The 25,550-nt window shown below is 53.1% G+C and overlaps 10 protein-coding genes across 10 annotated transcripts; 4 read left to right on the top strand and 6 right to left on the bottom strand.

Annotated features, from left to right (window-relative positions):
• Positions 1-1,941: 1,941 nt before the first annotated feature.
• On the bottom strand, positions 1,942-2,928 carry ATEG_07133 (RTA1 domain-containing protein; the record flags this gene model as incomplete). The annotated part of the gene is made up of 3 exons (XM_001209819.1): positions 1,942-2,384; positions 2,455-2,697; positions 2,760-2,928. The coding sequence occupies 3 exons, from the start codon at positions 2,926-2,928 to the stop codon at positions 1,942-1,944; spliced, it is 855 nt and encodes a 284-aa protein (XP_001209819.1).
• Positions 2,929-3,529: 601 nt separating this feature from the next.
• ATEG_07132 (ceramidase) lies at positions 3,530-4,654 on the bottom strand (the record flags this gene model as incomplete). The annotated part of the gene is made up of 6 exons (XM_001209818.1): positions 3,530-3,713; positions 3,767-3,884; positions 3,939-4,223; positions 4,279-4,428; positions 4,478-4,551; positions 4,599-4,654. The coding sequence occupies 6 exons, from the start codon at positions 4,652-4,654 to the stop codon at positions 3,530-3,532; spliced, it is 867 nt and encodes a 288-aa protein (XP_001209818.1).
• A 1,197-nt stretch (positions 4,655-5,851) lies between these two features.
• On the bottom strand, positions 5,852-8,193 carry ATEG_07131 (alkaline phosphatase D family protein; the record flags this gene model as incomplete). Its single annotated transcript, XM_001209817.1, has 10 exons — positions 5,852-5,909; positions 5,963-6,152; positions 6,200-6,748; positions 6,799-6,911; positions 6,960-7,101; positions 7,147-7,216; positions 7,266-7,385; positions 7,431-7,489; positions 7,537-7,690; positions 7,741-8,193. 10 exons carry the CDS (start codon positions 8,191-8,193, stop codon positions 5,852-5,854), a joined length of 1,908 nt encoding a protein of 635 aa, XP_001209817.1.
• A 1,197-nt stretch (positions 8,194-9,390) lies between these two features.
• ATEG_07130 (GFA family protein) lies at positions 9,391-10,044 on the top strand (the record flags this gene model as incomplete). Its single annotated transcript, XM_001209816.1, has 1 exon — positions 9,391-10,044. One exon carries the CDS (start codon positions 9,391-9,393, stop codon positions 10,042-10,044), a length of 654 nt encoding a protein of 217 aa, XP_001209816.1.
• A 179-nt stretch (positions 10,045-10,223) lies between these two features.
• ATEG_07129 (putative flavin containing polyamine oxidase) lies at positions 10,224-12,114 on the bottom strand (the record flags this gene model as incomplete). Its single annotated transcript, XM_001209815.1, has 7 exons — positions 10,224-11,215; positions 11,267-11,519; positions 11,575-11,594; positions 11,641-11,668; positions 11,716-11,853; positions 11,907-11,937; positions 11,987-12,114. The coding sequence occupies 7 exons, from the start codon at positions 12,112-12,114 to the stop codon at positions 10,224-10,226; spliced, it is 1,590 nt and encodes a 529-aa protein (XP_001209815.1).
• A 634-nt stretch (positions 12,115-12,748) lies between these two features.
• Positions 12,749-15,316, top strand: ATEG_07128 (uncharacterized protein; the record flags this gene model as incomplete). The annotated part of the gene is made up of 19 exons (XM_001209814.1): positions 12,749-12,785; positions 12,854-12,977; positions 13,027-13,060; positions 13,117-13,186; positions 13,246-13,318; positions 13,360-13,414; positions 13,636-13,707; positions 13,756-13,870; positions 13,917-13,995; positions 14,044-14,078; positions 14,125-14,153; positions 14,200-14,232; positions 14,276-14,300; positions 14,346-14,547; positions 14,593-14,670; positions 14,722-14,850; positions 14,895-15,042; positions 15,089-15,167; positions 15,216-15,316. 19 exons carry the CDS (start codon positions 12,749-12,751, stop codon positions 15,314-15,316), a joined length of 1,518 nt encoding a protein of 505 aa, XP_001209814.1.
• Positions 15,317-16,300: 984 nt separating this feature from the next.
• On the top strand, positions 16,301-17,092 carry ATEG_07127 (uncharacterized protein; the record flags this gene model as incomplete). Its single annotated transcript, XM_001209813.1, has 4 exons — positions 16,301-16,303; positions 16,462-16,546; positions 16,576-16,874; positions 16,967-17,092. 4 exons carry the CDS (start codon positions 16,301-16,303, stop codon positions 17,090-17,092), a joined length of 513 nt encoding a protein of 170 aa, XP_001209813.1.
• A 1,503-nt stretch (positions 17,093-18,595) lies between these two features.
• ATEG_07126 (malate synthase) lies at positions 18,596-20,365 on the top strand (the record flags this gene model as incomplete). Its single annotated transcript, XM_001209812.1, has 4 exons — positions 18,596-18,930; positions 19,017-19,635; positions 19,683-20,036; positions 20,087-20,365. 4 exons carry the CDS (start codon positions 18,596-18,598, stop codon positions 20,363-20,365), a joined length of 1,587 nt encoding a protein of 528 aa, XP_001209812.1.
• A 169-nt stretch (positions 20,366-20,534) lies between these two features.
• ATEG_07125 (putative IgE-binding protein) lies at positions 20,535-21,246 on the bottom strand (the record flags this gene model as incomplete). The annotated part of the gene is made up of 2 exons (XM_001209811.1): positions 20,535-20,888; positions 20,971-21,246. 2 exons carry the CDS (start codon positions 21,244-21,246, stop codon positions 20,535-20,537), a joined length of 630 nt encoding a protein of 209 aa, XP_001209811.1.
• Positions 21,247-22,157: 911 nt separating this feature from the next.
• ATEG_07124 (putative MFS hexose transporter) lies at positions 22,158-23,970 on the bottom strand (the record flags this gene model as incomplete). The annotated part of the gene is made up of 5 exons (XM_001209810.1): positions 22,158-22,666; positions 22,722-23,156; positions 23,210-23,571; positions 23,619-23,750; positions 23,798-23,970. The coding sequence occupies 5 exons, from the start codon at positions 23,968-23,970 to the stop codon at positions 22,158-22,160; spliced, it is 1,611 nt and encodes a 536-aa protein (XP_001209810.1).
• Between the last annotated feature and the right edge of the window lie 1,580 nt (positions 23,971-25,550).

Below are 25,550 nucleotides of genomic sequence, written 5' to 3'. Positions count from 1 at the left end.
GTGAGCGTGTTTTGTTACATGTTATCCAGTATCGTTTTTCAGATGGGCCCAGGTCTTGTTACGGAGGACCCCGTTTCTTTTGACAATAAACGAGGAAATTTCGGCCTTCTAGCGCGGAATGCCTGCCAGTCTGGCTCATCGACCGCCCCATGGCGTGGTGCTTTCGTACAATGTTGGGCACTGAGGCATCTTTTGAATGAAAGAATGACATCCTCCACCTTCAAGTCTGCTGTTGTCTGGATAGTACAGGGATGGTTGTCCTTGTGAAGCCTTGGAGAGCTGTCATGGCGTCAGCAAATATAGAGAGGTTGCTGGTCGAATACTAGCTTTTCATCTGCCGTAGCGAGAAGACGGTCTGTATTTCAAGTTGGTATTATGCAATGCAGCAACTGGTTCGGCGACATTGACCGGACGTGTGGTCCATCGATCCGACGGAGTCTGTAGCTTTGACCTTAGTTGTGATCGATTTCGAGGCAGCCTGGATGGCTCGCTTAGACGAACGATTTGTTTCTGGGTGAAACAACGCCAGTCTGCATTTATTTGGACCCCAAAGGGTTTCTAAGATTAGAGTGCTTGGTAGACTTTCCAGCAGCGTTACGTTGCAGAATATCCTCTTCTGGTAAAGATGGTATCCCATCCATCGAGTTTCAAGAGAGCAGCTGTTATTCAGAGACTCTGCACTCGAGGCGTGGCCCAGCGGACGTGCTTTCGGTTTCGTGATCGAATTTCCTCTTTGAGGCGTGATGACTGTGGGGATTCCACGCTCACATGTGCATCGTGGCAGTGCTCCTTCAACAGCCAGGAGGGAATGCAATGTTACAGAAGGGACTTGGAGTTTGGCGCAAGAATCCCCAGCTGTTTGTTTGATGGTTCTGGCGGGGTGTGTCACTTTTCGTGGTATACCAGGTACGTGGGTACTCTCCAGTGTTTGGCGATTACAAGGGACCAATATCCACTCTAAACACGCAACCAGGGACCCTTAGGCGGATGGCCTCGACAAGCATCGGCCCACAATATCTGCTGTGTTAATAGGCCTTTTTCATGCTGATCTCTGTCTTCGCTACATCCAGTAAGCTCCACGAAGGCGGTATATCTTCTTTCTTCAGTTGATTGACAATGGACCGATGACCATAAGATGAGTTCCCGATTACGGCGATATACATCCAACGAAAAACCCGAGTAAGAACTGTTCCTGTCTAAAGAAGGGTTTCCCAAAGTACTCTTTAGGAAGAAGATATATAGTCGATCTATGACTTGTACATGGTAGAAGATGATAGGTATATTCTACTGCAGCGCACTGAAAACTGTTAGCTATATTATAGAATATACTATATGAGGTGACTCTGTATTCTCTATAATAGTAAATAGTCGGATAGTTCATCTAGGTTCTAGATAATTACTACTACCTACTATATAGTATCATAATATGCGGAGTCCCTAGAGATAAGATCTGTCCCGAAGTAATGACAAATGTCTACTGCTGGTTCTGTTCCCTAATTAGGAATGCGGGGATTGTCCTACCAGTAGGGTTTAGTCTTGTTCTGCAGAATGGACCCTATGTAACTATTTACGGAGCACTGATGCCTACCATCTCCAGAGTATGGTACCGATAATCTCACTTTCTATTTATAGTGGAAGTTGAACCGCAATGCTGGAAGATGTTCGTGGTGGGTGAACGGGCTGTGTACTCTGTACCGAGTTTCACCAAGTGGGGTCCCGTCATCCTTGTGTGCTCGGATATCTTTAGTGACCAGGCACCAGCCTGTCGAGAGACCGAGGAGAGCTTGATCCCCCGCCTCACACGAATCTTGTCTCCAAAAACCCAATCTTATGCCAAACTCCCAACTCTAAGTGGCAGGATATCTATAAAACACGGAGCGAAGCAGAACAGAACAAGGCAAACCCACATCCAATATCCTCACACAAAATAAGAAAACGCCACTAGGAATCCGACAGAGCAACCATATCTGACACGTCGTCTCGGCCGTGGGTGGACACGAACGAACCAGGAAACACGACAAAGAGCACAATCCCCGTCAACGCCATGAGGAGCCCATCAAAGATGTACAGCAGATACTCATGTCTCATGATGAAGCCGGCATTGCCCTGAACAAACTCGACGACTCGAAAGATGGACCGAACCAGGATGAGCGCGCACGCGATATAGAGGGCCCACATCAGCGAGTGCCAGGAGAACCGCGAACTCTGCGATCTGAGCTCTTTGGGATGCGTATGTCGCGGCTGGTGGACGACGCGCCAATGGAAGACCGATGCGACGACGACGAAGAATCCAAACCAGAGTAGCTGGATGGCCAGGCCGGCAATGACGATGTGCTCGCCGTTCTGCATGGTGTCGAGAGTCCCGGCAGCCATATAACCACCTCCTGTTCAACACCGGAATCGGTTAGCGGCTTGCGTTGAAGGCGATGGGCGCAGGGCTGATTGATTGATTACCTCCGCATTGTAGCAGAAACGAGATGACGTCCCCAACGACAAACACCTTGGTCAGCAGGCGTACACGGACCAGTGAAGCCGACTCCTCATTAAGCGCCACAATCACTCGCCCGAGGGTCATGTAGATGGAGGCGGCGAAGAGCGGAGGCGCGACGAGGATCAACATCGTCTGGACAATATACGGGCCGAGAGCTTCGGTGTCGAAATGGGAGAAGATGCGGGCGATGTATCCTGCTGCTTCAACTGTGACGAATCGACGTTAGCGAGGAGATTGTCATTGAATTGCTCATTCAGGTCTGACATACGGAGAAGGCCAATAAAAAACGGAATGAAGAAGTAGGTCCTGTGTTTGATGATTCGATAGAAATGGGCAATGGCGAGTAAGCCAAAGACCACTGCCATGATGGCACCAGCAGGAATTGAAGGAACATAACGGTATAGTTTGTAGACGTAGTCGTCGCTGTTTCCTGCCATTGCGTTGGGTGCAGCTCACACAAGGCTGGATAGTGATCAGGGCGTAAGAACAGAGATAAAGTGAGAACAAGAGTTCTGCACTTGGTGTATTTAAAGAGAGAGAAGCTTGGGCGATTCAAATCTACCCAGTCTAGGCTATGGGTGAAACCCACTTTTGCCATACTGGATACGAGGGTACGAGAATACGAGCGCGAACGCGAGCACGATGAACCATGGTCTTTAAAGCGGCAAACAGATTTTTATGGTCTCCACCCGATGGCCATGTTAAGCTTATCTCTTCTTTAACGGTTGGCATTGTACTCCGTATGGCCATGTGGCCTGTGCCTTTATGCTTGAGACCTAACCGTTTCTAATTCGGTGGCAAGTCTGTATAGAGATTTTTTTCCCTTCCTTTTCCTGTCCTAGAGTAAGTCATAGCACAGAATATTTGATAAACACCTAACAAGAGACATCAAAAGAGAATGTAGAAGAAAAGCATAACCTGTATTTCATCATGCTCACAACCAGTATAAAAGAATACCTAGATCTGTAATAAAGCATATATCATCTGCGAAGATCTGGCCACACTTCCTTCATCTCAAGAACCATATATGGTCTTGATCTACTTTTGTTTCTTACTCTCCTCCTGGGCACGAGACAGTCCACGTCCTGCAAAAATCGATGTCGCTGCCCAGGAAGCAGGCCAGGCGAATGACTGCTTGGGCTCACTGATATCCTCACCTGAAACCAGGAGATCTACAGCAGCGATAAAGATGTAGGCCCCTATCCCAGTACAGATATGCCACCTATTTCCATGAGTTTCATGAGGTAAGAGAAGGGCAAGGGCTCTGAAACATACCACCCGTGAAACTCTAACACCAAAGCCCAGGGAAAACCTACTGTTTCTCTCGCTTTAGTCAAGTACGTGCAGGCCCACTGATCAACTAGCCAAAACCAATACCCCAGATTGAAGATTGCTGTTAACCAAAGTTAGTAATTTAGAATATTATTGTAAGGCTAGGTTTGCCCACCTGCTCCAAATTTAACTATTCCCCACATTTGTCGCCGGGCAACTGAGTCCGGCAGCGTCCGGCGATTAATGAGCCGAATAGTGTAAAGCCCAATGACGGTCACCGAACAGATAAAGAAGCCGGAATGAAGGATCAACTCATCAGTAATCACATGGAATAATATCAGAATGAGCAAAACAGAACCAAGCACGATAGCAGAAATGACAGAGTCCTGGCGATTCGAATTAGCTGTGAGGACACGATGTAGAACCGGGGTTGTCGCGAAATGCATAGAGAGGTCGTCCACTATTCGAGAGGTTAATCCGGAGAGCAGCTAATGTTGGAAAGACGCAGCACATACTCATTTGGGTGTGGTACTTGAGGCTGAGATGGAATGCAAATGAGCACAGGCCGACTGCTATTAATCCCCAGTAGGGAAGGACCCGTAAAGGATCCTTATACTTGTCCGCGCTCCGTTGTAGTCGGCGCAACCCGTAGATGCCGTAGATGACTAATAAAGAAGGTTAGATTATAATTTCATGCTTCCTCTGGTGACTTACTGTAGACGATATTCGTCAGGCTGTTGACAAACTCGGCGACATATTTGCTGATCGTATAGTCCGCCTCGCAGAAGCTTTGTCGGAATCAGCAAGTGAAGAAACGCATAAGGTACATACTAACTTGGCCTTTGATGTTGGGGCACCCCAGAAACAATCGGCAGAGTTGACAGTGGCCATTTTGACGCTGCCGGAAAGTGGTGGTGGAAGGATGCCAGGTAGCTGGTGGAGAGATGGCGTGTTTATAGAGCCTTCCCGGCCGGCCCGACGGGGCGTCCGGGAGCGGTCAAGAGTCAGCATTAGGTCTGCATTCTGCACTACCTAGGTACACTCAGCGGCGTTCACCCTCCCAGGGATAACGGTTTCGATTTGATCTTAATCCACAACGGTGTTCGGAGGATACTCCAGTGGGATCCACTGGACGGGCTATCAATCTACTACCACTTGCTATTACATAAACCCAAGTCCCTAGATGGAGTCCACGGCCAGAATGACCATGGATATTGGACAGTGCCCGACGGACCCTAAAAAAGTGAGTGGATATCGGTTAGCGCTAGTTGAAGGAGTTAGATAAATACCTAGCACGCCCTATCCGCTCTCCTCCTTTCTTCACTGTCTTAATCTCATCTATTCTCAGATTGAACCAAATGGATACCGATAAAAGAACCTCTATACCGATCCCTCACTCTTCCTCGGCGGGACACTCGCCAAATATTAGTGCTTTTAGAAGGTTTGCACGAAGTCAGTGGAGGTTTGTACATTCATAGACGCGGACTGGGACATCTCGAGCTGACCTTCCAGTGTAATATATATCATACTGGTAATTGAGTTTATACGACATGTGTGGAAGTACATGGAGTGGCCCAAGGGGACAGACTTGGCTTTATTACTCCAATCGGCTTTACTCTTTCTTCGTCATATCATCTTGCATTATCTCAACGAACTATAGGGATCATCGCAATGCCGAACAAACTCTTTCCGATCTGCTTGGACAGTCCGGTACGTGATTGGTCCTACATTTCTAGGTTACTATCTACTAGATGTATTGCTGACACGGATGCTTGTTCTAGTCTCCTGTCTAGGCTGGAAAGCAGATCTGTTTCTGTAGATATAGTGTGTTGCCTGCTACCCGCAAGGTTGGCTCTTGAATTGGCTATGAAGGTTGTGCATGATTACCCATCGATACCCAATATCTCGTGCTTGCGGATTGTAATCTGATTGCGATGACCGGACGAAGAGAGCTAGTTGTTGGTTTGATCGGGTGAGAAACAGATGGGAAGAAATATGGTGGTGCATCTAGATTATAATCCTATTTGCTCGCCAAGAGACGATATACATAATTAGGTCACATTCAACATATCCAGGCACTGGAAGTAATTAAAAAAGACTGAAACGATTCCCAACAGGGTGCAATGTTGACCAGACGGCAGAATATCTGAACAAAGGTCCAGATACTAATGTTCAGACTTAAGGAACATCTGTTCAAACCCTATAACCCTCCACTCCCCAGTCTCAGTATTAAGAGTCAAGTTGGTGTGCTTGACCTCACCCTCCTGGATGAATCCAGCCTCCACCTTCCCGCCGGCCACAGGGCGCATCAGATGGCTATCTCCATGCTTGACGGTAAAGTTCGCCAGAGGCAACTCCCAAGCATTGCGCGTGGCCACCGTCGGACAGCCTACACAGTCAGCCTCACTCCATTCGCAAAGACAGCATGCCACTCACCGAAGAACCTCGCTTCCGCCTCATCCCGCCGCAGATGCAGCTCATAGTACCCGCGGTAGTACCCCTCAGTCCAGAGCAACTCCTTGTTCTCCTTGTAGCCAGCCGCCTCCTCTTCCGCACTGCTGATCGTGCCACCAAACCCAGTACTCGAGACCGCCGTGCCGGCGAACTCGACACCCACGGAGCCCGCTCCAGTCCTCTCGTCATAGTCATGCTCCCCGATCCAGGCAAGGTCGCTCACCCAGTTGACGTGGGTGTCGCCGGCGATCATGATGTTGTCGCCGATGTTGTTGTCGAAGAGGTGCTTGAGGGTGCGGTTCTGGTGCGCGCGGTAGCCGTCCCAGCTATCCAGGCTGAAGCTGACGGTGCCGTCGTCGGCGCTGGTCGTCTCCACCCGCGTGAAGCGCAGCTGGTTGCCGACGACGCGCCATTTGGTCCCGCGCGCCGCGGACTCGGACATCTGCCGGTAGAACCAGTTCTCCTGGCGCGCGCCCATCAGCGACCGGCCGGCGTCGTTGTGGATCATGTAGATGTAGTCCTCGTTGTCGCCTGCGGCTGTTAGCGAGGACGGATGGGGAAGGGGAGGGGAGGGTGCGCACCGATGTCGGTGATGCTGCGGTCGTAGTGGCGCGTGTCCAGCATGATCAGGTCGAGGAGGTCGCCCATCTTGAACGAGCGCCAGATGCGCAGGCCGTCGTCCATGTCGACCTGGCTGGGGGGATGTCAGTGATGGAGCTGTATGGACTGGGAGGAGGCTGACCGAAGAGGCATCCATTCGAAGTAGGCTCGGACGGCGTTCATCTTGCGCTGGTCTACGCTGATCTGGGGGCCATAGTTCAGGAAGGAGTCTTCCGTGTTGCGGAGGCCGCTGAAGCCGTCGCGGTATCCGTTGTTGGCGATTTCTGGGTTGTCAGAGTGTCTCACTTAACTTCTGCCAATCTGCTTACCGTGGTCGTCCCACACGTTGATCCAGGGGAAGTTCTGGTGCGAAGCCGAAAGATCGGGATCGGTGCGGTACTGACATGTGATTAGGAGGAGCGGTGCTTTGAGATTTGGATGGGCATACTTGGTTGAATCGAGTGCGGTAGTCGTACAGGGTGAAGATCTCGTGAGGAGGTTGAGCCGCGCGCTCATCGACACCGGGGACGCCGTTTTCGTACTCGTAGATATAGTCGCCGAGATGGACCTAGAGAGTGAGCATGGTGCTTCGGTCAGGGTAGAGCAGACGCACCACGTAGTCCACGTTGTCCTTGCGCACAACATTGCCATACGCGTTGAAGTATCCGTTGGCTGGGACAGTCAGCTACTGTTAATAAAGAAGAGCCTCGGATGCATACGATAGTTGCTGCAGGAATGGACGGCCAGCTTGACTTCATCCGTGTGACCCTTCGGAGCGGTCTTTGTTCTTCCCATGGGGCTGACAATACGCGAGTTGCAGACATTGAACTGGTACCAGTAGGTGGTAAAGGGCTTCAGTCCATCCGCCTCGACCTGTACGTTGTCAGACGATCCACAATTGAGCAATCGTAGGGCAACAATACCTTGACAGTGTAGTCAATATCGCTAGTGGTGTAGGCACGACCCTTTGTGACGACCTTTGTACCATTCTGATCCGCAAACACACGATAGTCTAGACAGATCGGGTGAGGGGACGCCTTGATGTACCGCTCAGTTTCATGGTTGTAGAGCGGCACATCGCCCGAGACCGTGACGTTCGTGTTGTCGGCCTCCATCGAAGGCGCGATACGGGTCCACAGAATCACGCTGTCAGGGTAGGGGTCACCCGAGGCCACACTGTGGGTGAATTTCAGGTCCGATGGGCTAAAAGGGGCTTCATCACGCTTGGAGAGGCTTCGGCGCTGGACGATGTCGAGGTCAATTCCCATGCGCGCATGATTAAGTGACGGACTGCGATAGTTGAGATTGTTGCTGTAGCTGGCCAATGCCCCGGTGGACAGGGCCAGCAAGGAGAGCAAGGTGCTGGCATACACCATTTTGTCTGTTGGTGTCGAAGGAGGCGTCGATGCTTTTCTGATGGTTCTCCTTGTGTGTTCCACAAGACAGCTGGACTGGGGGCTTCTTATACTGTGTGACCACCTTGTGTCCTGACATCTTCTTTCATAAAGAGCTACATGCCATGGAATTGATACTGCAGCTGGAAAAGCCAATGATAGCTACCTCATTACACACATGTCTCTGGAGTGGATAGAGACAGCGTCGCATGAGACAACCATCCTAGTTTATTGGTTTGATTGGGGCGGAGGTTACGACAGCAGACAAGCCCAGGATGCGGACGGCTCGTATGAGGAGGCCAAGTCTCGCTTCGAGGCGGAGGAGTTGATGCCAGGTACATGGTTCCCTCCATGGACAAGGTCTATAAAGCTCTCTGCCTCGTGCAAAGCACTTCTCGCCTGATTGGCGCCCCTGGATCTCTTTTGGACTCTTGATTCCGCCGTGTTTCTCGGCAGCGCCTTGGCGATTATGGGCCTCATATCGTGGAGTCATTGGCTTGGCGGAATATCGGGGTGAGATATCTTGGCCGCAGGATTCCCCTCTGATCCTGCTGTGTGATGACTGAATCCACCTGTACTTCATTATGTTAGAGATTGTGGATTCATAAGAGCAGTGCGGCTGTCGCATAAAGCGATTTGCAAATTGAAGTATATTTTGCCTGCTTTGTGCGTTTACTGGAGAGCCTCATGCAGGCTGTTTGGTTTCGTCCATCAGCTGCAATTATCCATCAAGACACCAATTCCAAATGATTGATACTTCCCGAAATCCAGTAGAATTACGAACATATCAGTCGGCGTTGAAAGATTGCTATTCAGAGACTAACAGTAGTGCGTATGAATGACGGGAATTGGTTGAAGATACCGTAGACTGCATTCCGATACTCTATCAGTCTATTGAAACAACAGATTGTATATGACTGAATGGGAAGGACCAGAGATTCGGGCATATCCTAGCCAAGAAATACTGGCCACAATGACTAGAGAAGCAATGTCATAACAATACAGCTCCGTACAGCTTACGTCCAGCTAGTACCTGCATTGGATCCGTATACGAACTTAGTCCCTCAAATGTGGCGTCCTACAACGCCCGGATACGAAGGCCCCGCTCTGGATATCAAGTATTTAAGACCCAGCCGTCCCTCTCCACGTTTTTTCTTTACACCCACGCAACAGCTCACCATGACAGTCGATCCCCCTTCAGACAAACCAGCCCCGTCCCCAATGGAGGGCGGATGCGCCTGCGGCTTCTTGCGGTATCGTCTCGAGGACTCCCCACTCGTCGTGCACTGTTGCCATTGCACGAGCTGCCAACGAGAGACAGGGACTGCATTTGCCCTGAACGCCGTGATCGAGACTTCCAATGTCACCTCCCTCCCAGCAGCTGCTGCAACAGTGCCCGCATCCCTGGGAGATGAAGCAAAGCCAGCCGGCCCTCCGCTGTTCCAGCCTGAAGAGACCACCACTGCCGAGCCGAAGTATATCCTCACGCCCTCCGAGTCCCAGAGGGGACAGAGCATAGCGCGATGCCCGAGATGCTACGTGGCTGTTTGGTCGAATTATCCTGGAGCTGGGCCGTTGTTTCGATTCATCCGCGTGGGTACTCTGGATGAGCCCTGGAAGGTCGGCCCCGATGTCCATATCTATACCAGGAGTAAACGGAGTTTTGTTCAGTTGAATGCGGATGTGCCGCAGTATGAGGGATACTATCCCACTCGTGAGACTGTGTGGAGCAAGGAAAGTATGGAAAGGTGGAAGAAAGCGAGAGCTGAAGGAGGGACCGGCACTTCTCTGAACCTCGCAGAACGAGTGGAAGAATCCCTTCGGATTTCCTAGAGGTGATATCTCCTTCTGGTATGACATGAGTAAGAAAATGATAGGTGATTGTTGTCTACAAAATGGTTGAATGATATACGCCTATAATAAACCGACCCAATACAGATCCTCAAAGGCATACAGACAGGATGATATCATAAATCGCAAACCCGTCAGTCTATACTAAGCAACGCACGAATCTACTCCAAATTTATACTATCCACAGGCCAGCCATTGATCAGCGTGTAGGCATCAATCGGCGTTGTACCCTGCAATGGGTCATAGTGAACGCGCTGTCCGCAGACCCGATCGCCGTAGATGTTCACGCATCGATCCTGCAACAGGCCAGCAACCTGCATACCGGCCTCACGCCCCTCAAACCACGCACCCTGCAAGAACCCAAAGTACTCCGCGCTGATGGCCTCGCCGGCAAACCACACGCGGTCGACGTTGGCGCGCAGGTTCTGGTGCACCTCGAGCGTGGTGCCGGCCGGCCAGTTGGAGTAGCTCCCGTACGCCCAGGGGACGGACGTCCAGCGCGGGTACATGAACGCGATGGGTTCTGGAATGTCCTTGTCGGGAAACATCTGGCGCAGGACCTCCATGACCTCTTCCTTGGTCTCCTCGTCGGACTGGAGCTCGGCGCGGTAGGCCTGATCCTGGACGACGGTGACGAAGATGATGTTCGAGCCGGGGAAAAAGCCCTCCGTAGACAGGGACTGCCACACAGGGTAGTACCCACGGGTGGTGGAGGAGGCGTACAGGAAGAACTGCTTGTCTTCCGGCCAGAAGGTCTCGTTGAACTGCAGGAAGATCTTGGTGTAGGTGCCCATCTCGAACTTCTGGATGGCGGTCCGCTTCCACAGGGGGAGTTCTGGTTCCCATTTAATGACGTCGCGCTGGAGGACGCCGACGGAGAACGTGCAGATGGCGTAGGCGGCGCGGACGCAATCGCCGTTCTTGGTGTGGATGGTCACCCCGTCGGATGAATAGTCGACCTGTGTCACCTGCGTGTTGAAACGGACTTGTTCGGGCTTTAGGAAGGTTTTTGCTTCCTCGGTGACGAGGACGTTGAAGCCTCGTTGGTCGATGCATAAGTTGTTGTCTTCGCCGAACTGGTTGAAGGTGAGGTTTTCTCCGGCCATTCCGAAGATGAATGAGCTGGTTTCTGGTGTCCAGGCGTCTTCCCAGTCTGGTACGGTAGGTCAGTGTCTGCGAGAAAGTGGCTGTACAATGGTCGTACCCCAGTTCCACCATTCCACAGCCTGGGCCTTCATGTCGTCGTGTCCAGGATTCCATCCAGCGAGGGCAAAGCCGGATCGCGCGGTCATATCTTGCGCATTCTGGACCAGCAATCTCCCAGCTTCCTGGGTGGCCTTTTCGGAAGCTTCGCTGTACTCGTCCAGCACGTTCTGGAAATCAACGTATCCATGCTCATCATACGTGAGTATCGAATCGTAGTTGGAATAGTGATTCTTAAGGTTGTATTTCTTGGCCTGTTGTACGTGAGATTCCCTCTCTTCATGCAGATGCAGATCGGGGAGCATTTACCAGGCGCCAGATAGGGTTTTCTTCAGACATTAGTCCAGTACATCTCGCTTGGGACGTGATACTTACCGGTCTTATTCGAGCCAATTCCTTGGACCTGTTTCTGTTAGCTCGGCTGTATGCTGCCATCTGCGACAGAAATACCCAATTTGCACCGAGTTCTATCGTGTACGGGTGGCCGTTCTCGTCCTTGCCAAAGTCCGTGTGCCACATGCGACCACCCAGGGTGTCACGGTATTCCAGGATAAGAAAGTCGGTGACAGATGCGTTTGTTAACGCTTGCTGATCGAATCAGTTTTGATACACCTTCACTATTATGCGGACTCATCACTTACGGCCGCAGTAACGCCAGCCATTCCACCGCCCCTGCGGATATCAGATTGCGTTTCAAGTAGAGCAGAGAGCGTTGACTTACAGAATAGCAACAGTAGTTTTCGTAGTACTCTTGCATGTTGCATCGTTAGCTCTAGGCTGGGCAACATATCCAGAGCATGCTTGGATGGCACTGGCGGCCAGCAGTCCGTATTTCGAAGGAATATGCATCTTCAAGTGCCTCAAAACCACTCCGTAGGAAGACCCAGAGACAAAAGACCAGGAAAACACGTTAACGACATCCACCCTCGGGGGAACGTCGGGTATATAAAGACAGGCATATCTCGGACGCCCCGTAGAAAAACAAAAAAAAGTGAAAAAAGCAAATCTCGATAGTCAGCCGCTCCACTAATGAGCCTGCACTGGATTGCAGAGCGGGATGATCAAGATGGGGCTTGTGACCCGTGAACAGTGCTTGACTGTCGAATCGGCGGTGGGCGAACACTTCACAGGGCGGAGGTAGCCGTGATGGCAACAAAGGGGGCAGCACGAGATGGGTAAGTCCAGGCGGGCTGATCTCAGGTCCGTCCTTGCATAGCTATGGCCCACCGGGCTGATCAGCTACTAAGGTAGTATCCCCTGCTGGGAGCATGTGGCCCCGATATGAACAAGTGTAATGATTTGCTAGTGCGTGTTTGTTCGGATTAGTACCGGTATTTTCATTATCAATACTGCGTCGGGAGCTAAGGTGCCTACGTACCTAGGTACTACACGACGATCAGCTTTCCCCTCTTCATCAGAATCCGTCCTCAGACTGAATAAAGCTTCCCCGCAGCTGCGTTAGGATGGACATTCCTGATCCATCATGGTGGCTCGGAAGGAGCAAGGGATCGGGAAGATGGGTACTCCGTATAATACGGGGGCCACATCGGCAGCTATGTACAAGGTCGTACATACTACATACATTCAGTGGAACACTCTCAATCCCCCAATAGGACCATGGAGGACTCTAAACCAGACTATATTCCCGAAGATGATGCGCAGTTGCAACGGATGGGCCACAAGCCCGAACTGCAACGGAACTTCTCGACTCTGTAGGCGTGACTGTACCATGCAGAGAGGCTAGCTAATATGAGATATCAGTTCGATGCTTGGCTTGGCATTTGCGGTGCTGAATGTAAGTATCCTGGTGGCCGGGTCATCTTGAATCGTCTCGTCTAACCAACAGCACAGTCGTGGACGGCGCTGTCGGCAAGCCTATCAATCAGTCTGACCTCGGGCGGGAGCACTAGTGTTATCTGGGGTTTGCTATCTATCGCTAGGTTACCTGATAACCAGTACTGATTATAATACTGAATACAGGGCTGGTCACCGCAGGCGTCTGCAATCTATGCATCGCAACATCCCTGGCCGAATTTCTGTCCGCATATCCGACGTGAGTATTCTATTCTGTCTTATTGGGTCTAATGGCCACAGGACATGTCTAATGTGTTACATTACAGCGCTGGAGGCCAATACCACTGGGTGGCTGGTAAGTCGGTTGGCCCTTGCGCGAGCACTGCATTGCTGATAAGTGATAGCCGGTACGTATCTCCGAGATCTCCACTGATCCCCACTGATACCAGGAGACAGTATCGTGGCCACAGTGGGTGCCGATCTTGTCTTGGGTGACGGGGTGGATCAATGTAGCTGGCTGGGTATGGTGTCGATGTCGATGTAGGCACAGTGCGGACCAGACTAATGAGCATGTAGATCGCGCTCGTGGCTACTAATGCCCTATTGTCGAGTCAACTCATCGTTGGCATTGTTTCTGCAGTGTATCCTGTGAGTTCAAGCCGTTAAGCTAATGTGATGTTACTGATCGGCAGATAGGACTTTGTTTGGCAGCGATGGCAGCAGTTCCTCATCTATGTGGGGTACACATTACTGGCGTTTGTCGTCAACGCCTTTATGAACTCCGTGTTGCCGATTATCTACCGTGGAGCTTGTATGTTGGCTTGTGCTATAGATTGCAGGCTTTCTGACATGGATAGTCACCTGGTCCATCGGGGGGTTCGTGCTCGTTTCTATTACTGTGCTGGCGTGCGCGTCGCCGGACTACAACACAGCCTAGTAGGTGTGATGGCAGAAATTAGACGTGCAGAAACTGACAGAGAGTAGTTTTGTATTCTGTGACTTTGTGAATCAGACGGGATGTAAGTCTGGTATCCACGGACGTCTGAACGATCCTGACGACTATAGGGCCTGACGGAGTAGCCTGGCTACTAGGGGTTTGTCTACATGCTCCTTATTGCGTGGTAAAACTAATAGACGTAGCTTCTACAAGGAGGCCTCGGTGTGACTGCATTTGTATGTTGCATTCCGTGCTCGTTATCTCAGCTAACCAGTGTAGGATGCGGTGGCGCATATGATTGAAGGTAAATTCCCTCAACCAACCTATGATACACTGCTAAACTGAACAGAGATCCCTCAACCCTCTATTAGAGGGCCCAAGATCATGGTAACCTGCGTTGCCATCGGAACATTCACTGGTGCCATCTTCCTCATGGTCCTCCTGTTCGTGGCAGGCGATATCAACAAAGTCGTGAATTCAAGCGCAGGGCCTCTCCTACAGATCCTGCTTCATGCGACCAATAACACGGCCGGCGGTATATGTTTGCTGATGTAGGGCTTCGAGGATCTTTCGGTTGAGTGTGGCTGACATTTTAGGCTTCCACTGGTCTGCTTGGTTTTTGCAACCCTGAGCGTGATGACGACGAGCAGTCGGATGATCTTTGCATTTGCCCGGTACGCTTTCTACTATTCTCCCTACTATACAGGCTAATGAGTATGAAACAGAGATGGCGGCCTCCCAGCGTCACGGATCTTCTGTCGCGTCCATCCGAAACTGAAGCTCCCGCTGAACGGGCTGCTGTTGACGTCTTTCGTGGTGATCATTTTCGGGCTGATCTATCTGGGCTCTACCAGGTATGTTTATTGCCGTTTACTGAATACAGCTGCTGACAGCACAGCGCATTTAATGCCATCATCTCCTCCTCTGTCGTGGCATTGGACCTGTCTTACGCCATGCCCATAGCCGTGAACTGCCTCCGAGGGAGGAAGACGCTTCCTGATCGGAAGTGGAGACTGCCTGCAATATTCGGATGGATTGTGGATATTGTATGTTGTCTGAGGCTGCTGGAGGATGTTTCTAACTGATATTTAGATTTCCCTGTCGTATATTGCTCTCACGACAGTGTTGTTCTTGTTTCCGCCGGGTCGACCGGTGACCGGCAGTAGCATGAGTACGTTTGCAGTATTCGGTATTTTCTCTGGACTGGCTGACAGGATAGATTACTGTATCGTTGCATTCGCGATTATTGTGGTAGTCTCGGTTGTGCAGTGGATTGTCGATGGCCGGAAGAACTTTACGGGTCCGAAGGTTGAGCACTAGGATTGAATATAGATATAGGCTGAAGACAAAGACTTCCATATTGGTAGCTACACAAAGACCAGCTTCGATAATAAACGCCATAACACCTGCTGCAAACCCACAACCGATCGTAAGTCATAACTGCGGGAGCAGGACGGCACCGCCAATCCTACTGCAGTTCGTAGAGCGACAAGGCCCGTTCAATGTCCTGGATTGTCTCCTTGTCGCCATATGCATCCATCAGCTCCTTGTTCCTACGCAGACGTTCTTCCTCTGCCGGATCGAAGGCGACTCGTTGCGGGGGCGTGGACATGTAGTAGTTGGATATCCCGAAGCCTGGTTCCGTTAGATAGTGTCGTGTGCCGTTAAGGTGGGAACTGTACCCAGTGCTATCATCGCCATTGCGGGGAGATACCTGTCCACTGTTAGCTGAAATGTAGCCTGGGGAGGAAGACGATGCGTACCATTTTCCGATTGTTCCTTTGGGGAGTGTGCCCGGGTTGAGGTATGGGCGATGGGGAGATGGCGTGTACGAATGCATTAAGTGTGATATTCAGATGTATGTTTAGAATGGCTTAGCTGAGTAGGTTGTACGCACTCTTGAAGAACAGTAACTCGTTTATATAGATGGGGTTAGATCAATTGAAGCGGAGTTGTGACATGATGGGGATTTGCGTGGCGTGATTGATCGTATGATGATCGTCTGTAGTATACATACTTGTCGGGAAGTACGCCGGCAAACATGGGGTAAAACAATATGAATCAGACCAAGCCACACTGGCATGTTAAATTCATCGGATATTGGCTTTTTAATATAGGTAGATGGTTGGTGCATCTGTCTTGGGTGTAGTGTGATATGGATGAGGACTGAAGCGAGTGCACGTTGCAGGGATTCACGGTACGATTATCACGGAACCACCTGCTCACTCTTCGTCACACTCTAGATAACGAGAATTGGGCATTCGATATACGATGCTTCGAAGTCATTCTGGCATGCATATTATCATGGTATGTCATGTTGTTCACCGGGTAGGGAGCGGCTCGTGATGTCAGAGGACAGCAACACCTGGACAGCCTCGCCACATCATTGTCATTGGAGTAAAACCCACCGTCTGCCTCTAATTTTCCATCTGCTACTCGTTAACCACTTACTCCATCGTCTATAGTGCTGGTGGCAGATGAAGACAGGAGTATGCATTGACATGACCGCCTTCCCGAACCGTTCTGCCAGCAGAAAGCAGATGGAAGGCGGTAGACGGCCACGAGCTAACCCGAAACAGATAGAGTGGAGCATTACCGTATCGGGCAGGCAGTCGATCTATTATCGATATCGCTCTTTGTTTATCTTCTCTACAAAATGCCATCTCTGATACTCGACAATGGTCCATTATTGTCATCATCAGTCACAACCGACAAAGCCGCCGACATCCTCCAAAATGACACGAGGGCCAAGCTCGCAGGCATGGACCTCGACGGCATGCTCCGCGGCAAGCTCGTTTTAAGGAGTCTCCTCTCCATTGTCGCCGACGGAGTCCGCTTCTGCTCTGTAATCTTCGGCTGGGACATGTACAATACCGAAGTTCATGGCGAAGCCGCGTGAAGGCATCCCAGGGAACAGCGGCCACATGCACGTCTATCTCCCTGACATCATGCCGCTGTTTGCGCCGACAGTCAACTCCTACAAACGGCTCGTGGGAACTTCTGGGGCCGGTGACGGTGTCCTGGGGACTGGGACGTCGGGCCGTGCCGGTTCGCACGATCAGTCTGCCGACGGCGAGCGCGAAGCCACGCGGTTAGAGGTGCGGGTGCCGGGGCGGATGCAAACCCGCATTATGCCTCGGCGGCGATTGTCGCGTTAGGATGGCGCGGGGCGAGAAGAAGCTTGCAATTGCAAGTGCAAGGGCGAGGAGATGAGGGTGCGAGCGACGGGGGGTGCGTCTGGCCAAGTCAAGTCACTCAAGGAGGTGAGGCCCGATTTCTGCGAGGCGACAGTCTCACGAGAAGTATTTGGCGATGCATTCGCGGAGCGTTTAGAGGCCTGGAGGCGGTGACTGATTGGTAGGTGTCCAAGGTCCTTAGGATGATATGGATGTCTGCAGCAGGAAGTAAGGCGCTACCTTGAGACGGTCTAGATCAGAGGCCGCAGAGAGGTCGGGTCGATTGAGTCACCCAATCATGCAGTGTCCGTGACATCCCGATAGACAAGATATCGGGAGAGATTCGGGAGATGGTGATTCACCGGTGCATCACATGTCGATTCACATGTCGGGTGGTGATGGGGTGGGATTTGATATGAGGGTTCAGGGGTGAGGGTGAGGGTGAGTTGGTGCGACATGATCATTGATATTGACAGCATGAATACAGCTAGCTCCAGGGTATGCCCACCGCATTGATGAGCTCAGATAGATACCGGCAGATGAAGCTGTACTCATAGTCGGGAGAACTCGGCAGCCTCAGGCAGGAATGCAGCCGCGGTTGCGCGTCAGAGGCAAAAACATCGGGCGGATGGGCGGGGAGAGCTTCCCACTTCCACATCCGAGGTATTCACCTAGGTATTACGGAGGACCTAAGGTACCTACCTACCTTACCTAGTATGATTCCTGTTGGAGATTGGGGTCCCGTCTTATATACCCAATTCCGCTCTCGGGATGGTCTTTGCAGGCCATCCATCGCATAATATAGACAGTCACGGCTATTCGTCCCGCGCCGATAAGACTCGGTAGCCGCCGTTCGCCGTAGCAGCAGCAGCGCAACAATGGACTCCGTAAAGCAGCACGCGGGGTGTCGGCCGAAAGGGACTGTAACAGCCATACCGGTAATCTTACGGGTTGTCCGCGGGAAAGTCACATGACATTACCAGCCCTGGGTCCTCCGCTGCCGAATGCGGTAATCTCCGCTCATCCTCGCGCTGGGGACAGCTTCATGACTGGCTCTGCCAGCTGCTAGACCTCCATCGTTCCCCGTTTTCCCGGCTGTTGCTTCTCCAGCGGTATCGCTGTGACGGTCCAGACTGGGGTGCTCCTGCCTATCAGCACTCATTGGGGCTTCCCATGGGCCGCGGTTGTCCCATGGATTCTGACGTAGGCGCCTCTCCAGCTAGTCCCGACATGCTCCAGCCATGACCTATATATTATCGAGATGCCTCGGGTCAAGCTTTCAGCTTTCCTGAATCTCTTTCATCGTCTGCTTCTTGTGTCGGATTCTGGATTGTTGCCGGACACAAGTGTACTGCGATTGTCCCTATCTTATCTGGTATAAGATCCATCGAGACATACAGAGAAAAATATCCACCCACCCATCATGAGCCAAGTCGACGTGCAGCTCAAGGATGTCACCATCCTGGGCGCCATCCCGAACGACGCCCGCAAGATCCTCACCAAGGAGGCCTGTGCTTTCCTGGCCATCCTGCACCGCACCTTCAACCCGACCCGCAAGGCCCTTCTGCAGCGTCGCATCGACCGCCAGGCCGAGATCGACAAGGGCAACCTGCCCGATTTCCTCCCGGAGACCAAGCACATCCGTGAAAACGATGCCTGGAAGGGTGCGCCCCCGGCTCCCGGTCTCGTCGACCGTCGTGTCGAGATCACCGGTCCCACCGACCGCAAGATGGTTGTCAACGCTTTGAACTCGGACGTGTGGACCTACATGGCAGATTTTGAGGGTATGTTTACTTGAGAGGAGGTGTGGCGACGCAGAGCTGACCATAGGGTATAGATTCGAGTGCTCCCACCTGGGAGAACATGGTCAACGGTCAGGTCAACCTGTACGACGCCATCCGGCGCCAGGTCGACTTCAAGCAGGGCAACAAGGAGTACAAGCTGCGGACGGACCGGGTGCTGCCCACGCTGATTGCCCGTGCCCGTGGCTGGCACCTGGATGAGAAGCACTTCACCGTCGACGGCGAGCCCATCTCCGGCAGTCTGTTCGACTTTGGTCTGTACTTCTTCCACAACGCCAAGGAGCTCGTGGCCCGCGGCTTCGGCCCGTACTTCTACCTCCCCAAGATGGAGAGCCACCTCGAGGCGCGTCTGTGGAACGACGTGTTCAACCTGGCCCAGGACTACATCGGCATGCCCCGCGGCACCATCCGCGGTACCGTGCTCATTGAGACCATTACCGCCGCCTTTGAGATGGACGAGATCATCTACGAACTGCGCGACCACAGCTCCGGCCTCAACTGCGGCCGCTGGGACTACATCTTCTCGTTCATCAAGAAGTTCCGCAAGCACCCCAACTTTGTGCTCCCCGACCGATCGGATGTCACCATGACTGTGCCCTTCATGGACGCTTACGTCAAGCTGCTGATCAAGACCTGCCACCGTCGTGGTGTGCATGCTATGGTACGTTGCGCCCCTTGATGATGCGTGAGTAGTGCTAACGAGACCAGGGTGGTATGGCCGCTCAGATTCCCATCAAGGACGACGCCGCCGCCAACGACAAGGCCATGGAGAGCGTGCGCGCCGACAAGCTGCGTGAGGTGCGTGCCGGCCACGACGGCACCTGGGTTGCCCACCCGGCGCTCGCGGCGATCGCCTCCGAGGTCTTCAACAAGTACATGCCCACGCCCAACCAGCTGTTTGTGCGCCGCGAGGACGTGCACATCACCGCCAACGACCTCCTCAACACCAACGTCCCGGGCAAGATCACCGAGGAGGGCATCCGCAAGAACCTCAACATCGGTCTGTCGTACATGGAGGGCTGGCTCCGGGGTGTGGGCTGCATTCCCATCAACTTCCTGATGGTAGGCTTTCTCATATAATCACGTCGTGAATTCGTACTAACAGACTGTAGGAGGACGCTGCCACCGCCGAGGTGTCCCGCAGCCAGCTCTGGCAGTGGGTGCACCACGGAGTCACCTCGTCCGAGGGCAAGAAGATCGACAAGGCGTACGCGCTGCGTCTGCTGAAGGAGCAGGCAGACAGCCTGACGGCCAAGGGCCCCAAGGGCAACAAGTTCCAGCTGGCGGCGCGGTACTTTGCGGGCCAGGTGACGGGCGAGGACTACGCGGACTTCCTGACCAGTCTGCTGTACAACGAGATTTCGTCTGCGGGACAGGTGTCTAAGCTGTAGATTATGTTACGTAGTTAATGATTTCATAGCCTTAACGTTTTCAAAGAGTTGTACTCCGTATGAACAGACATTAATTCAATGCGATCATTAGTCAATTATGTACTAGTACAACCACACTTGCACATTACCCCAACCACCACCTATATACAACGCATACTGACTCCCTTGCTTAGATGTACTCCCAAGCAGCAAACTCGCTGCCATTGCGCGCGATAGCCATCGCACTGAACCCAAGGCAGTCGCGCACACTACCTGAGGGCACGGTCGCATTCTGCAGCGCCGCATACACCTGCCACTGGGGGCTCTTCTGCACGTCCGCGGTGCCGTTCACGGGCACGGGGCAGGCCATGAACCCGCTCGCGCCCTGGCCCTCGTACACCCAGTGGCCGATAGGCGTGCCGGGCGTGTACTCGAACGGGCCGGTCGACGAGCCGGGCGGGATGTACCCGCTGTGCGGGACGGTGAAGCTCAGGGCGCCGGTGGGGTCGACGTAGACCTGCTGGCCGCCGGGGACTTCGACTGCCTACATTACCAACCAACGTTAGCAACATACCTCCACTGGGGGGAATGTGTTGGGGAGGTGAAGGGACGGGGACAGGACGTACCAGAGAGCGCTCGCCGAAAAAGGCCGTCTCGGTGCCGGGCGGGCACACGCCGCCCATCTCCTCGACCTCCTTCGGGCAGTAGGAGGAGGTCTTGCCGCCGAGCCAGAAGTGGCCGCCGCGGGCGGTCATGGGGAGGAAGTGGATGGGCGAGGCGGAGCGCGAGGCCATGACGCTGAAGCTGTCGGCCAGGGACTGGCGGGCCTCGTTGGTGTGGGCGTGGGGGAGGGCGGAGGCGGAGCCGAGGACGGCGAGGAGGGAGAGGGTCTTGAAGAACATGATGATTGATGTATATGGAGTAGATTGGATGTGGTGGGAGTGATGTTGGGATTGATTATACTACAGGTAGAGAGGAGGATCAGGGTCTTATATAGGGGACGCTTTCTATATTTATCGCATACTCCGTACTCCGTATACTCCGTAGTGATCGCTGTGCATGGGCAGACCCTGATATCATCGGTCTTCACACTGAAACACCCCCACCACGCTACACCACGCTACGATCCTTCCAGCAACGATCAGCCTGCAGATCTACCGTGTCTCGGAGCCATTTCTCCATCCAGTCGCTAATCAGCGGTGTCTACCGTTTTCTGCTGTGGCGGGTTCCTTGTTTCGCGGTGGAGCTGTCCACTTGGCTGTGCTGGTGGCGATAGACATAGGTAGATGATAGTCAGGAGAGCACCAGGTAGCAGCAGACGCTATTTTAGTATCTAGTTGCCTGGGCACCGCCACATGTAACATGGAGACATGCTATGTATGTACATGGAAACTGTGTTCCTAGCTTAACCGTTGAAGATATACTCCGTACGCAAACTTAGTAGGAGTAGGAACAGCTTTGGATATGTTGTAATCAATGAGATCATATCATAGCCACATCTCCATGAACTGGGGTACGGAACCATGGATCACTGGCTTCTTTGGCATTTGCCTCTTTAGGCTATAGGGTTACACAATGCGTTGTTGTGTATTCATATGACGCTAGAACCATGTCCGTCCATAGTGACATCGGCTAGTCTTACGTGCAGCTGGCTGTGCATCGGGTCTCTCCGATAATATAGACTGCAGAGCCAAGAAGAGATGTCTCTGCCATTGAATCACTACCGAAAAAAAGAAGATGATGAAATTAATATGAAATAAGTCCGTAGACCCAATCCCAATACCGACAACACTTGTCACTCCCCCCGACGCAGCTAAGCAGCCGTCTTCGGAGACGCCATCTCCTTGCTGGTAATCTCCTCGTGGTACTCGGCGTGGATCTCCTTCTCGACCTGGTGCAGATCGATATGGGCCACCGCCTCGTCGCCGTCGAAGATGCGGGCCACCTCCTCCAGAGTCGGGCCCTTGGTCTCGACATAGAAGAAGTACACAAAGATCAGCTCGCACAGATCCCACAGCGTGTAGAACAGCATGAAGTTCCAGTGGTTGGGCAGGTTGTTCCACGCAACCATGTTGGTCTGGTTGCCGATCGCCAGGATGGCCTGCACCGTGATGTTCATGATCATCATGCCCTTGGCGCGCAGCTTGAACGGCAGCACCTCGAGCGCGTAGGCAATCAGCAGCCCGGAGAAGCCGATGTCGTAGAACACGCCGAACAGCCAGATGAAGACGAGCTGCGCGTAGCCCGAGCCGGAGTTGGTCTCGCCCGAGTTCTCGTACACGGCGCCGGTGATGGTCCAGCAGATGAAGGCGGTCGTCATGCCTGACAGTCATCAGTCAGTCGTGAGTATTGAGGCGAGGGGAAGCAGACAGCTTACCAGCAGTGGAAATCAAAAACAGCGGCCGCCGACCGAACCGGTCCACCTGCATGGCCGCCGCCACGGTGACGATGATGTCCAGAATGGTCTTGCCGGTGCTCAGGCCCAGCTTCTGGTTCTGGCTGGTGATGCCGGCGCCCTCGTAGATGGTGTTCATGTAGTTGGAGAACAGCGCGTTACCCGAGTACTGCGAGATGACGCCCAGCGAGATGATGATGGCCAGCCGCCACAGGTTGCCCTTGGTCTTGAAAAAGTCCAGGTAGCTGCTCTGCTCGCCGGCCTGCTGCTCCAGGCGGATTGTCTCGCGGATCTCGCGGTACTCGAACTGCACCGTCGAGTTGTTGACGTCGCCGCCGCCGTGGTACTTGGTCAGAATGTCCAAGGCCTCCTCGTGGCGTTCCTTGGAGATCAGGTAACGGGGGGACTCGGGGATCCCTAGTCGCGTTAGCAGGGGGTGCGTCGCAGCTCAAAAGGAAATCGATACATACACCAGATGAACAGCAGCTGGATGACGGACGGGATGATCTGGAGGAAGGTGATCGACCGCCAGGCCCAGTTGTTGGGCACGTACGACGTTCCCCAGCCGATGACGGACACCAGCAGGGCGCCGGCGTTCCACAGACAGTTGTAGATGGAGGTGACCGGCCCACGGTGCTGGGGATGGCAGATCTCCACCAGCAGCAGCGGCGAGCACATCTGGGCCAGGGAGTTGCCGAAACCCAAGATGATTCGGCCGGCGATGTACATGTTGTATCCGTTGGACGCGGTACCGACCACACCGCCCACGACCATGAAGCAGCATCCGATAATGATGGCGTTCTTCCGGCCATAGGTATCGGCGATGTAGGGACTATTCTGTCAGCTGCGCACGAACGGCCGGGGGATCTCGGCACTCACGTAATGAAGAAACTGATGATGGAACCGATGTTGAACATGTTGACGAGCAGGCCCAGCCAGTTGTCCTGCTCCACCTTGGGCGAGAAGAACTTTGTCCAGGTGTCCATCATCTGGGAGGTGTTGACGAGCATGCTGCGACGCATTAGCGGGCGATCTCACGAATATCGTCTCAAACGCACCCATCGTAACCGGTGGTGGCCGAGGCGACCATCAGCACCATGGCCATCAGATACAGCCTGCGCAGATGCGGTTCCTTCTTCCAGTTGACCTTCTCGAACTGCGGCGCCTCCGCCTGAGTGATGTGGACATTGTCCTCCGCGCCCTTGGCGCCGATGCTGGCGATCTGGACCATCCTGACGGGAATGCAAAGCTGGAACTCGGAAGGGAGAATCTACAGGGACGTCCGGCCTGTGTCCCGGAATGGGGGAAAGGAGCTATATAACTACTTACAGCGTCAAGCCCGTCCTGTCGGACTTGTCCCAACTTGGCCAAAGCTTGAGACCATCCAGAAGGCACGGGTCGGGTGACTGATTGGTGCAATGAATTGAGCCGGCAGCAGCCCGGCGAGGCCATGGACGAACTGGATAAAAGCTGCGGTGGCTTTAGCGAGGGAGGCCATCGAGATGATTGGATTGGCTAATGAGGAGGCCAACGCCAGGATGCATCAGTCGACTCGACTTCATTTACGGAGGAGCCAGACCGCTTGGCGGCTTGGTTGCTCGGCTGCACGGGCCGGGCCAACGTGAGAATGGAGCCATGTTGATGGCATTGGGCTCGCGGCCGTACTCTGTATAGAGGGTATATGGATGGGATGCTACATCCAAGGACGATGAACATCGTCAGGGTCTGATCAACACCAGATCAGCAACGCTGGTCCCGACCTAAAATGCGATATGCTTGAAAAGTCTCCACCAGACCGTCTTCCCCAGGCCTGGCAACTGCCGTCTGCCCCGGATAAATGATCTAGGACCCAGGCCCAGTAAGGAGTCTCGCTCCGTTTGACTATCCCCGCAGAATGCTTGACATCCCTGTGTGTCTCAACAGCAATCCCGCTTTTATCCAGCCGGCGGCCACTCGCCTGCCGAGGTTGACAGGCCGCGGTTCCAGACTAGACGGATCCAGCTCTAGTCTGCGCCACAAACAGCATCAGTGCGGTGTGAAATCCCGAGCAGGTCTGGAAGGCTCCTGGGACAGATTCAGCCGGGAATATTCATTTTTGTGAGCTGAAAGGTATAGGTATAGCCAGGAGCAACGACTTCACGCCACCACCGTTGCGAGAAAGGTAAGACTAAGAGTAAGATCAGAATAGGCTGTGAGTCGTAGCCGGTGCAATACGAGTTCTGGGGCCGCAAGCCAAAGTCCAGACCAGCTATTAGCACTAGCACGCCAGGGTCTTCGAACGTGGCAGTCGGTTAGGCGGAGGAGGAGCAGTCAACATGCCATTCTCGCGGTCTATTCGCCGGACCAACTGCCCCAGGACTGCAGCTGACACTTAAGGTCTCCTTAAGGCTAGGGGTTCTGCAGGGGGTGTTTGACTAATGTCTGAGTCAGGTCATCCTTTCTCAAGCAGAGGATGGTTGGGACTTTGCCATTCAAGTTGGCCCCTATTGCCTGGCACAAGCAACTCCGGGGCGAATGGAGCCAACGCCGGGTAATCACGATGCAGGTTGGATAGACTTTCCCCGGACTTTGTTAAGGGTACATCGCTTAGGGTGGAGGCAGACCTTGGTCCGTGGCAAGACAAGAATGCAGCTGGCAATGGCCGGGGACTGTCCGCTCCTAAAATAATCCGGACGGAGTGGCTCACAGGGCTGACAGTGCGTGCTCTGGCCTCGAATGCATTGATTAACCCGTTCGCCATGGAGACTATGTCAGAACATCAAAGGCAAAAATGCATGATGTGTAGCCAGTCTCCATATGTGTATACATACA

Source organism: Aspergillus terreus, genomic scaffold, assembly GCF_000149615.1.
Source record: "Aspergillus terreus NIH2624 scaffold_10 genomic scaffold, whole genome shotgun sequence".
In the NCBI taxonomy this organism is placed as follows: domain Eukaryota; kingdom Fungi; phylum Ascomycota; class Eurotiomycetes; order Eurotiales; family Aspergillaceae; genus Aspergillus; species Aspergillus terreus.
This window is presented reverse-complemented; position numbering and strand designations above follow the sequence as displayed.